Source organism: Oncorhynchus tshawytscha, linkage group LG21 (assembly GCF_018296145.1).
Source record: "Oncorhynchus tshawytscha isolate Ot180627B linkage group LG21, Otsh_v2.0, whole genome shotgun sequence".
In the NCBI taxonomy this organism is placed as follows: domain Eukaryota; kingdom Metazoa; phylum Chordata; class Actinopteri; order Salmoniformes; family Salmonidae; genus Oncorhynchus; species Oncorhynchus tshawytscha.
In genome coordinates this window covers 12,395,516-12,408,384 of record NC_056449.1, presented here as the reverse complement: position 1 = coordinate 12,408,384, position 12,869 = coordinate 12,395,516, and the positions used below count along the sequence as shown (strand labels likewise).

At 46.4% G+C, this 12,869-nt stretch overlaps 1 protein-coding gene across 1 annotated transcript in view; it reads left to right on the top strand.

Moving 5' to 3' along the window:
* Positions 1 to 12,869, top strand: part of LOC112220944 (neuronal acetylcholine receptor subunit alpha-7-like) — an 80,991-nt gene that overhangs the window by 54,990 nt on the left and 13,132 nt on the right. Inside the window, exon 5 of the mRNA XM_024382942.1 lies at positions 10,488 to 10,735. Coding sequence (XP_024238710.1) covers positions 10,488 to 10,735 — 248 coding nt within the window. The remainder of the gene's footprint in view (positions 1 to 10,487; positions 10,736 to 12,869) is intronic.

Here is a 12,869-nt window from a genome sequence, read left to right as displayed (position 1 = left end):
TCTCTCTCTTCCTCCCTGCTTCTCTGCACTGAAAATGGTTTATATGTGTATTTGTACTGGGAACAAATTGAGACGAGGCTCACATAGACGTTGTCTGTTGTCATTACACTGATGCTCAGTGTGAGAGGCATGCAGAGACAGAGAGAGGGACATATGTTCTGTCCCAACTCCCACTCATCAGGCCCCTGGGGCGGTTTCACTGTACAGTCTATGCCTGATCCTAGTGATCTGAGGGCAGTGAAGGCACATGGGGAATGATACACGAGGAACATTCTCTTCTTCTTTCTTCCTCTCAGGGTAGACTGGACGGACTGTCTCTTCTGACCTGGTTGGATGTTTCCTTCATATATTTTACTTCTCTCTTGCTTTCTCTCTGTGTCTTTCATTGGGTTCTATCGCTCTGTCTCTCGTCTCACTCTCCTATATCTTTCTCTCTTATCTCTTGTCTCTCTCTCTCGTCTCTCTCTCATTTCTCTCTCTCTCGCCTCTCCCTGTCTCTCGCCTCTCTCTCTCGTCTCTCTTGTCTCTATCGCCTCTCTCATCGCTCTTATCTCTCATCGCTCTCGTCTTTCTCTCTCTCGTCTCTCTCTCGTCTCTCTCTCGTCTCTCTCTCTCGTCTCTCTTGTTTCTATCGTATCTCTCTCGTCTATCTCTCTCATCTCGTCTCTCTCTCCATCATTTCCCTCTCCTCTCTCTCTCTCTCTCTTATCTCTCTCTCATCTCTCTTTCTCACTCCCTCTTTGGGTACCCAGTTGAACTGCTTCATCTCTTTTTTTTGTGTGTGTGTGTGTGTGTGTGTGTGTGTGTGTGTGTGCGTGCGTGAGTGGAGGTGCAGCAGGAGGCGTTGAGTGAGTAGAGAAGACAGTAAGGTGTCACGTCCCCTGGTGCAGGAACCTGTCACCACCTCTATTGTTTGTCTGGTCTCTGTATGTCGCCAGAGCGCGTTGCCCCCTTTCACTGTCCCCACATGTTTAAGACTTTACTCTTTCCACCATGTGCGTGTGATTTGAACTCTGCCCCCTCTCTCTGTCCCCTCTCCCAGGGATATCACCTATCACCTGTCCTCTCATGCATCTGTGCTTTTATTGTTTGAGTGAAAATGGACTTGTGTGTGTGTGTTCTCTATCGTTTGTATTTCGTTTCCTCTGCTTTGTGATGCACCCTGTTCTGAACTCGGTGTGTGCTCTGCATGTGTCTCTGTGTTCAGATTGCATGTACGTGTGTGTGTGTGTGAGTGTGTAAATGCACACTCTGGCTACGCACTAGCTGATACAGAACGCCGAGCTCTGAATAAAGCCCTGCCCATGCATAAATCTCCCCTTGCCCAGCCAACACAGATACACTCATCCTGCACGCACATGTGCACATTGCACACACACACGTACAGGCACGCACACACAGACACACACAGGCACGTGCTCGCATCTCATCCTGCCAGACCAGCACAGATCGCACACCTACAGCAAGTAGAGATAAATGACGACTAAACTCTGAAAAGGTAGATCATTCGATCCACTGAGTCAAACAGGAAGACGAGATGGAGAAAATAGATAAATCAGCAAATCCTCTCTAAGGCTCGGGCCACTCTTTTGTCACCGCTGAATGTGTGTAAGCCGGGGGATTGTGTTCCCAGGCGCGGCTACGTTATTGCTTGGGGTGTCTCGCGGTTGTCGGGGGGGATAAGTGGTCGTTGATAGGGGTCTGAATAAAACTGTCAGGTGCCTTAATGGGTTTCCACTGTTGGGGATGGACCACTGATAAAAGGGGAAGGCATGGTCTGCCCGATACGACCTGCAGTGTGTTTGTGTGTGTGTGTTTCGTTCCTGGAACTGTGCTGCTTGGTGCTACCTGTGCTAGTTACATTGTGGTTATGTGTTTGCATGCGTGAATATTATATCTGATCCTGGATCAGTCACAGAGTTAAGATTCTTCACCCAATCGCTCCAACTATAACTTCAACCCCAGTCCCAGTCGGAACTAAGCCCTAGAACCATCCCCATAGCCCTAGCCCCCCGCATCACCACTAGCCTCATCGTCCTTTCCAGTACAAGCATATGCAATGTGAGTTGAGTCATGAGGTAGCCTGCAACCCACAGATCCTCTAGACCCAGTAGACCCTCCAGACCCAGTAGACCCAGTAGACCCTCCAGACCCAGTAGACCCAGTAGACCCTCCAGACCCAGTAGACCCACTAGACCAAGTAGACCCACTAGACCAAGTAGACCCAGTAGACCCACTAGACCAAGTAGGCCCACTAGACCAAGTAGACCCACTAGAGCCAGTAGACCCTCTAGACCCTCCAGACCCAGTAGACCCACTAGACCAAGTAGACCCACTAGACCCAGTAGACCTTCTAGACCAAGTAGGCCCACTAGACCCAGTAGACCCAGTCGACCCACTAGACAAAGTAGACCCACTAGACCCAGTAGACCCACTATACACAGTAGACCCTCCAGACCCAGTAGACCCACTAGACCAAGTAGACCCACTAGACCCAGTAGACCCACTAGACCAAGTAGACCCACTAGACCCTCTAGACCCAGTAGACCCACTAGACCCAGTAGACCCAGTAGACCCACTAGACCAAGTAGACCCTCTAGACCCACTAAACCTACTAGACCCTCTAGACCCACTAGATCCAGTAGACCCAGTAGACCCTCTAGACCGACTAGACCTAGTAGACCCACAAGACCAAGTAGACCCACTAGACCCAGTAGACCCTCTAGACCCACTAGACCAAGTAGACCCACTAGACCCACTCGATCCAGTAGACCAATGAAACCCACTAGACCCAGTAGACCCTCTAGACCAAGTAGATCCACTAGACCCACTAGATCCAGTAGACCCAGTAGACCCTCTAAACCCACTACAACAAGTAAACATTCTAGACCCACTAGACCTAGTAGACCCACTAGATCCAGTAGACCAAGTAGACCCACTAGATCCAGTAGACCCAGTAGACCCTCTAGACCAGGGGTGTCAAACTCAAATACCCAGTGGGCCAAAATGTAAAACCTGAACAAAGTCACGGGCCAACATTGAACAAATTAACCTTTTAATATGGACCCAAACAAGTTTTGCTTTAACATTGAATATGGAACAAGCATCGCTTATTACCATACAATATATAATTTAATAGTGGAGACATGCAAAATCGAATTTCAAATGAAAAAACACATCAATGGCATTCATTTATTAAATAAATAAAATTTAAATAAAAATTGTATGCCTCTTTTCTATTTGCAGCCTTCTGATTTAAATACCAAAATAAACTTTTTTTTAATTTTACAAATAAAATGATAATAAATCAATCAACCATTCAAGCCCATGCCTTGTAGCAAGAAAAAGTGCATAAAGAAAACGTTAATTATTGCACACTGGTCTAATCTGATGTGCCCAAGCCAGATACCTGGCATCTCTTCTTGGATGCTAGTTCATCAATGTCTGGGCTCAAGTTCTGAGCTGAAGAAATCCTCAGTATCGAGCGAAGATGTTCATCAGTCAGACGTCTCCTGTGAGTTGTTTTGGTCATCTTCATCGAGGAGAAAAGTTGCTCGCATAGATAAGTGCTGCCGAACATGGAGAGCATCTGAGCAGCTTGGGTGCGGAGCTGAGGCATTGTGTCAGGGATGAACCGTGGAAACTGTGCGGCGCCCACAGCATCATACTTTGACTTCAGCGTGTCGTTGCACTGGAGTTCAATCAGCTCCATTTGGATGTTGGTTGGTGCATTTTCCACATCAACTGCAAAGGGATTACTAAGCAGTTCAAACTTGCATTTCTGGGCATCGAAGTCGGCAAATCGCCGGCTAAACTCAGCGGCGAGAACACTGAGTTTTTCAGCAAACTGTGCGCATGGGAACACGGCGGTAGAGATCTGCGCTTTTATGGATTGGCAGCAGGGAAAATGGCAAGGGTTTCCTTGCAGCATCTGATTCTCCCACAGGCACAGTTTAGTTTTGAAGGCCCTCACTGCAGCGTACATGTCTGTGATGATGCGCCCCCGCCCCTGAAGCTGCAGGTTCAGCGCATCGAGATGGCTCGAGATGTCACAGAGAAAGGCCAGCTCACACAGGAACTTTTGCTCCCGGAGCTCTGCTGTATCCTTCCCTTTGGTTTCCAGGAATTGACATATTTCCTCACGCAGCTCGAAACATCTGTTCAGTACTTTTCCTCTGCTTAGCCATCACACCTCTGTGTGATACGGCACGTCTGCGTATTCCGAACCACACTCCTCCAGAAAAGATTTAAACTGGCGGTGATTTAGACCTTTGGCTCTTATAAAGTTAACTACCTGTGTTACTGTGGTCATAACATGTTCCATCTTTAGGGCTTTGGCACACAGTGCTTCATGATGTATGATGCAGTGGTAAACAGTTAGCTCACCTGCACAGTTCTCTTCCCGCATCTTCTCCCGAACCATGCCCACCAGTCCACTCTTTTTTACCGCACATCGCTGGCGCACCATCTGTCGTTAATCCAACGAGTTTATCCCACGGCAGCTTTATTTCAGTTACACATTTGGAAACCTCCTCAAAGATTTCCTTTCCTGTGGTTGTGCCATGCATTGATTTGAATCCTAATAGCTCCTCCGTAACACACAGATTTGAGTCCACTCCACGGATGAAGACTGACAGCTGAGCAGTATCAGATGCGTCGCAGCTCTCATCCACAGCGAGGGAGAACGCAACAAAATCTTTTCCCTTTTCCATCAGCTGGTCTTACAGATTGGTGGCAAGATCACATGTGCGATCAGCTACTGTGTTCCTGCTCAGGCTCACGTTTGAAAATGCTTGTTTTTTCTCTGGGCATACGAGGTCACAAACCTTCATCATGCACTTTTTCATGAACTCTCCCTCATTAAAGGGCCAGGCTGATTTTGCGATCTCTGCTGCCACTATATAACTAGCCTTTACAGCAGCCTCGCTTTGTGATGTGGCTTTTTTAAACATATTCTGTTGTGAAACCAAACTTCTTTTCATCTCCTCTACTTTCTGGCTCCTTTGAGTCATGTCCAGGTCCTTGTATTTGTCATGGTGTTTCGTTTCATAGTGTCGTCTAATGTTGTACTCCTTACTTACAGCCACGTTGACTCCACAAACAAGACAAACAGGTTTATCTTTTACATATGTAAACAGATATTCTGCCTCCCACTTGTCCAGAAAGCTCCTGTTTTCTGCCTTTCTTTTCGCCATTTTTGGGAAGGGTTAGCTCGCTGACAGTTGTAGCGTCTATGTTGCTATGACTACTGTCACAGAGGAGAGAGCGTTTCTGGGTCCTGTCCTGATTGGCGCGCGAAAACAGCAGAGCATTATGGGATTCGTAGTATTAGTGGTGAATGCGCTGTATAATACCGGCGGGCCAGCTCTAGTAGTAATTTGGTATTGTCTCGCGGGCCAAATATAATTACCCCGCGGGCCAAATTTGGCCCACGGGCCAGAGTTTGACACCCATGCTCTAGACCCACTAGACCAAGTAGACCCACTAGACCCACTAGATCCAGTAGACCCACTAGATCCACTAGATCCACTAGACCCTCTAGACCCAGTAGACCCACTAGACCAAGTAAACCCACTAGATCCAGTAGACACAGTAGACCCTTTAGACTCACTATACCCACTAGAACAAGTAGACCCAGTAGACCCACTAGATCCAGTAGACCCACTAGACCCAGTAGACCCTCTAGAGTCTAGACCCACTAGACCAAGTAGACCCACTAGACCCACTAGACCAAGTAGACCCAGTAGACCCGCTAGAACCAGTAGACCCACTAGACCAAGTAGACCCACTAGACCCACTAAACCAAGTAGACCCTCTAGACCCACTAGACCCTCTAGATCCACTAGACCAAGTAGACCCACTAGAACCACTAGACCAAGTAGACCCACTAGACCCAGTAGATCATATCATGTCCTTATTAGCTCCATTGTGTCACAATGCCTCATCTAACCGGAACATATCCCTCTCCTCTCCGGTTTAATCTCTTTATCTATCATCATCCAGAGTGTTCTCTTGGTCCTAAAGGGAGGGAGGTAGGGAGGGGTGGAGGTAAGGAGGGGTGGAGGGAGGGAGGAGTGGAGGTAAGGAGGGGTGGAGGGAGGGAGGAGTGGAGGTAAGGAGGGGTGGAGGGAGGGAGGGGTGGAGGTAAGGAGGGGTGGAGGGAGGGAGGCGTGGAGGTAAGGAGGGGTGGAGGGAGGGAGGAGTGGAGGTAAGGAGGGGTGGAGGGAGGGAGGGGTGGAGGTAAGGAGGGGTGGAGGGAGGGAGGCGTGGAGGTAAGGAGGGGTGGAAGGAGGGAGGAGTGGAGGGAGGAAGGAAGATTGTTAGGGCTCACCATTCACGACTCACAGTGCACAAACACATCGGCAATCACTCCAATGTAAACTCTCTGTCTGATGACATCTTCAGACATCTCCTGTGTGTGTGTGTGGGCGTGCGTGCATGCGCACGTGTGCGCGTGCGCGCGCGTGTGTGTGTGTGTGGTTGCGTGTGGTTGTGTGTGTGTGTGTGGTTGTGTGTGTTAGCACAGGACAGGTTCTCTGACTGTTTTTAACTCTTTAACTCAGGCTTTAGTTGACCTCAAAGAGTATATATTTGTTTTACCATAGAAATGTGTGTTTGCACCCCAGTGTAACAGACGTTTGCAGGCACAGCAGGGACGACAGGGGTTTGTTTATTCCCTGTCTGTCGCTGCATGTCTAACATATCATGACATTATCAGCTCACCTGGGCATCACTTGTCTGGCCCTGTGCTGGTTGGTCGGTCCACAGCTAGCCATGCATAGCGCTTCACTGAACATTACTGTGACAGGTTGAGCTGAGGCAGCAGAGAGATGCACGCACACACCCGCACACAGTAGAAAACAGTATCTGATATGCAAAACACACACTCACACGGCCCCACACCACCCGTTGCTCTAGAGCGGCTTGTCTTCTATCATGCTATCTATAAACAGGTAAAATGACCCATTTGCTCTCTCGCTCTCTCTCTCTCTCTCTCGCTCTCTCTCTCTCTCGCTCTCTCTCTCTCTCGCTCTCTCGCTCTCTCTCTCTCTCGCACGCTCTCTCGCACGCTCTCTTGCTCTCTCTCGCTCTCTCGCACGCTCTCTCTCGCTCTCTCTCACGCTCTCTCACGCTCTCTCTCTCACGCTCTCTCTCTCTCACGCTCTCTCTCTCTCACGTGCTCTCAGTTCAGTTCAAGGGACATTAACATTGCCAAAGCAAGTGAAGTGGATAATAAACAATCAATACTAACAGTAAACATTACACTCATAGAAGTTCCAAAAGAATATAGACATTTCCAATGTCATAGTATGTCTATATACAGTGTTGTAACGATGTGCAAATGGTTAAAGTACGAAAGAGAAAATTAATAAACATAAATATGGGTTGTATTTACGATGGTGTTTGTTCTTCACTGGTTTCCCTTTTCTTGTGGCAACAGGTCACAAATATTGCTGCTGTGATTGAACACTGTGGTATTTCACCAAGTAGATATGGGAGTTTATCAAAATTGGGTTTGTTCTCAAATTATTTGTGGGTCTGTGTAATCTGAGGGAAATATGTGTCTCTAATATGGTCATACATTTGGCAGGGGGTTAGGAAGTGCAGCTCAGTTTCAACTCATTTTGTGGGCAGTGGGCACATAGCCTGTCTTCTCTTGAGAGCCTGTCTGCCTTCAGCAGCCTTTCTCAATCGCTAGGCTATGCTCACTGAGTCTTTACATAGTCAAAGCTTTCCTTAATTTTGGATCAGTCACAGTGGTCAGGTATTCTGCCCCTGTGTACTCTCTGTTTAGGGCCAAATAGCATTCTGATTTGCTCAGTTTTTTTTGTGAATTCTTTCCTATGTGTCAAGTAATTATCCTTTTGTTTTCTCATGATTTGGTTGTGTGTTGCTGTTCTGGGGCTCTGTGGGGTGTGTTTGTGTCTGTGAACAGAGCCCCAGGACCAGCTTGCATAGGGATCTCTCTGTAGGGGATGGCTTTTTTATGGAAGGTTTGGGAATCGCTTCCTTTTAGGTGGTTGCAGAATTGAACGTATCTTTTCTGGATTTTGATAATTAGCGTGTATCAGCCTAATTCTGCTCTGCATGCATTATTTGGTGTTTTATGTTGTCCCATTTTGTGAATTTTTGTTGGTGAGCTGACCCAGACCTCACCCAACCTTAAAATGAAATGGGTTCTATAACTGATTCAAGTATTTTTCTCCAGATTCTAATTGATCTGTCAAATTTTATGTTCCTTTTGACGTCATAGAAGGCCCTTCTTGCCTTGTTTCTCCGATCATTCACAATCTCAACCACACTGCACACTGCCCTAACCCATCTGGACAAGAGGAATACCTATGTGAGAATGCTGTTCATCGACTACAGCTCGGCATTCAACACCATAGTACCCTCCAAGCTCGTCATCAAGCTCGAGACCCTGGGTCTCGACCCCGCCCTGTGCAACTGGGTACTGGACTTCCTGAAGGGCCGCCCCCAGGTGGTGAGGGTAGGCAACAACATCTCCACCCCACTGATCCTCAACACGGGGGCCCCACAAGGGTGTGTTCTGAGCCCTCTCCTGTACTCCCTGTTCACCCACGACTGCGTGGCCACGCACGCCTCCAACTCAATCATCAAGTTTGCGGACGACACAACAGTGGTAGGCTTGATTACCAACAACGACGAGACGGCCTACAGGGAGGAGGTGAGGGCCCTCGGAGTGTGGTGTCAGGAAAATAACCTCACACTCAACGTCAACAAAACTAAGGAGATGATTGTGGACTTCAGGAAACAGCAGAGGGAACACCCCCCTATCCACATCGATGGAACAGTAGTGGAGAGGGTAGCAAGTTTTAAGTTCCTCGGCATACACATCACAGACAAACTGAATTGGTCCACTCACACAGACAGCATCGTGAAGAAGAGCAGAAGGACCTCAGGAGGCTGAAGAAATTCGGCTTGTCACCAAAAGCACTCACAAACTTCTACAGATGCACAATCGAGAGCATCCTGGCGGGCTGTATCACCGCCTGGTACGGCAACCGCTCCGCCCACAACCGTAAGGCTCTCCAGAGGGTAGTGAGGTCTGCACAACGCATCACCGGGGGCAAACTACCTGCCCTCCAGGACACCTACACCACCCGATGTTACAGGAAGGCCATAAAGATCATCAAGGACATCAACCACCCGAGCCACTGCCTGTTCACCCCGCTATCATCCAGAAGGCGAGGTCAGTACAGGTGCATCAAAGCTGGGACCGAGAGACTGAAAAACAGCTTCTATCTCAAGGCCATCAGACTGTTAATCAGCCACCACTAACATTGAGTGGCTGCTGCCAACACACTGACACTGACACTGACTCAACTCCAGCCACTTTAATAATGGGAATTGATGGGAAATGATGTAAATATATCACTAGCCACTTTAAACAATGCTACCTTATATAATGTTACTTACCCTACATTATTCATCTCATATGCATACGTATATACTGTACTCTATATCATCGACTGCATCCTTATGTAATACATGTATCACTAGCCACTTTAACTATGCCACTTTGTTTACGTACTCATCTCATATGTATATACTGTACTCGATACCATCTACTGTATCTTACCTATGCTGCTCTGTACCATCACTCATTCATATATCCTTATGTACATATTCTTTATCCCCTTACACTGTGTATAAGACAGTAGTTTTGGAATTGTTAGTTAGATTACTTGTTGGTTATTACTGCATTGTCGGAACTAGAAGCACAAGCATTTCGCTACACTCGCATTAACATCTGCTAACCATGTGTATGTGACAAATAACATTTGATTTGATTTGATTTGCTTTGTGCAAGTTACCTGTTGCGCTGATGTTTAGGCCAAGGTATGTATAGTGTTTGTGTGCTCTAGGGCAACGGTGTCTAGATGGAATTTGTATTTGTGGTCCTGGCGACTGGACCTTTTTGGGAACACCATTATTTTGGTCTTCCTGAGATTTACTGTCAGGGCCCAGGTCTGTGCAGAAGATATAGGTGCTGTTTTAGGCCCTCCTTGGTTGGTGACAGAAGCACCAGATCATCAGAAAACAGTAGACATTTGACTTCAGATTCTCTCTCTCTCTCTCTCTCACTCTCTCTCTTGCGTTTTCTTTCTCATTTAAACACAATATATATCCTTGTATTCTCTGATGTGTATAATTAATGCATCACTTCTGCAATGCATCTGCGCTTGTCTGGCTCTTTACAGTCAGTAAAGTGCAGCAACACATCCACTAAGATTGACATATAACCAAATTCCATCCTATTATTGACATTGAACTAAATAGGATCAGATAAATACATTGGTCCGTCTACATATTGACATGGATGTATTGAGAAGTCTTATAGGTTGTTAAAGATGTCTGTCTACATATTGACATGGATGTATTGAGAAGTCTTATAGGTTGTTAAAGATGTTTATCTCTCTTTCTCTCTGTCTCTACCTTTCTCTACCTCCCTCTCCCTTTAGTGCTGATGAAAGGTTTGATGCTACCTTCCACACTAACGTGCTGGTGAATGCGTCCGGTTACTGCCAGTACATACCGCCGGGCATCCTGAAGAGTACCTGCTATATTGACGTGCGCTGGTTCCCCTTCGACGTCCAGAAGTGTGACCTGAAGTTTGGCTCTTGGACCCACAACGGCTGGCTGCTGGACCTCCAGATGCTGGACGTGGACACGTCTACCTACATACCCAACGGGGAGTGGGACCTCGTGGGTACGATTTGGTTCATCTCCCTCCTCTCTCTGTCTCTCTGTCTCCCTCCCTCTCTCTCTCTCTCTCTCTCTCTCTCTCTCTCTCTCTCTCTCTCTCTCTCTCTCTCTCTCTGTCTCTCTCCCTCTCTCTCGGTTTCTCTTTCTCTCTCTCTCTCTCTCTCGGTCTCTTTCTCTGTCTCTCTCACTCTCTGTCTCTCTCTCTCTCTCTGTCTCCCTCTCTATCACAACTGTCTCAATTCAATTTGCTTTATTGGCATGACGTAACAATGTACACATTGCCAAAGCTTACTTTGGATATTTACAATATTAAAATAATAAGAATCAAAATTGTTAACGGGACAACAGTAACAACAATAACCAAGGGTCAAAATAACCATACATTGAACAATACCAATAAGCATACAGTAGAGGACATGTGCAGGTTGATTGGTCTGTCAGACACTGTCCCTCATCTTATGGCAGGCAGCAAAGTAGTGTGCTGCCAACCCACAGCTCTCTGCGTCCTCCCCCAACAGGAGGCGTAGCCTACTCTCATCAGAGAGGTCTTTGAAACCTTGAATAAGGGTTTCAAATTTGGGGAAATTACACTCTCCAATTGTTTTATATTTTTTACATTTTGTCAGGAAATGCAGCTCTGTCTCAGGTTCTGCTGTTGTGCAGTGGTTGCACAGCCTTTCCTCTACAGGGAGCCAGGTTTTCCTGTGTCTACCCTTCTCAATGGCAAGGCTGTGCTCACTGAGCCTGTACTTTGTTAAGGTCTTTCTAAGGTTTTGATCAGTAACCATGGTAAAATAGTTAGCCACGGTATGCTGTCGATTTAGGGCCAGATAGCACTGCATTTTCTTGTGCTTGTGTTTCTCTCTTTCAATTCAATTCAATTCAAGGGCTTTATTGGCATGGGAAACATGTGTTAACATTGCCAAAGCAAGTGAGGTAGATAATATATAAAGTGAATATATAAAGTGAAATAAACAATAAAAATTAACAGTAAACATCACACATACAGAAGTTTCAAAACAATAAAGACATTACAAATGTCATATATATATAGACAGTGTTTTAACAATGTACAAATGGTAAAGGACACAAGATAAAATAAATAAGCATAGATATGGGTTGTATTTACAATGGTGTGTGTTCTTCACTGGTTGCCCTTTTCTCATGGCAACAGGTCACAAATCTTGCTGCTGTGATGGCACACTGTGGAATTTCACCCAGTAGATATGGGAGTTTTTCAAAATTGGATTTGTTTTCGAATTCTTTGTGGATCTGTGTAATCTGAGGGAAATATGTCTCTCTAATATGGTCATACATTGGGCAGGAGGTTAGGAAGTGCAGCTCAGTTTCCACCTCATTTTGTGGGCAGTGAGCACATAGCCTGTCTTCTCTTGAGAGCCATGTCTGCCTACGGCGGCCTTTCTCAATAGCAAGGCTATGCTCACTGAGTCTGTACATAGTCAAAGCTTTCCTTAATTTTGGGTCAGTCACAGTGGTCAGGTATTCTGCCGCTGTGTACTCTCTGTGTAGGGCCAAATAGCATTCTAGTTTGCTCTGTTTTTTTGTTAATTCTTTCCAATGTGTCAAGTAATTATCTTTTTGTTTTCTCATGATTTGGTTGGGTCTAATTGTGCTGCTGTCCTGGGGCTCTGTAGGGTGTGTTTGTGTTTGTGAACAGAGCCCCAGGACCAGCTTGCTTAGGGGACTCTTCTCCAGGTTCATCTCTCTGTAGGTGATGGCTTTGTTGTGGAAGGTTTGGGGATCGCTTCCTTTTAGGTGGTTATAGAATTTAACGGCTCTTTTCTGGATTTTGATAATTAGTGAGTATCGGCCTAATTCTGCTCTGCATGCATTATTTGGTGTTCTACGTTGTACACGGAGGATATTTTTGCAGAATTCTGCGTGCAGAGTCTCAATTTGGTGTTTGTCCCATTTTGTGAAGTGTTGGTTGGTGAGCGGACCCCAGACCTCACAACCATAAAGGGCAATGGGCTCTATGACTGATTCAAGTATTTTTAGCCAAATCCTAATTGGTATGTTGAAATTTATGTTCCTTTTGATGGCATAGAATGCCCTTCTTGCCTTGTCTCTCAGATCGTTCACAGCTTTGTGGAAGTTACCTGTGGCGCTGATGTTTA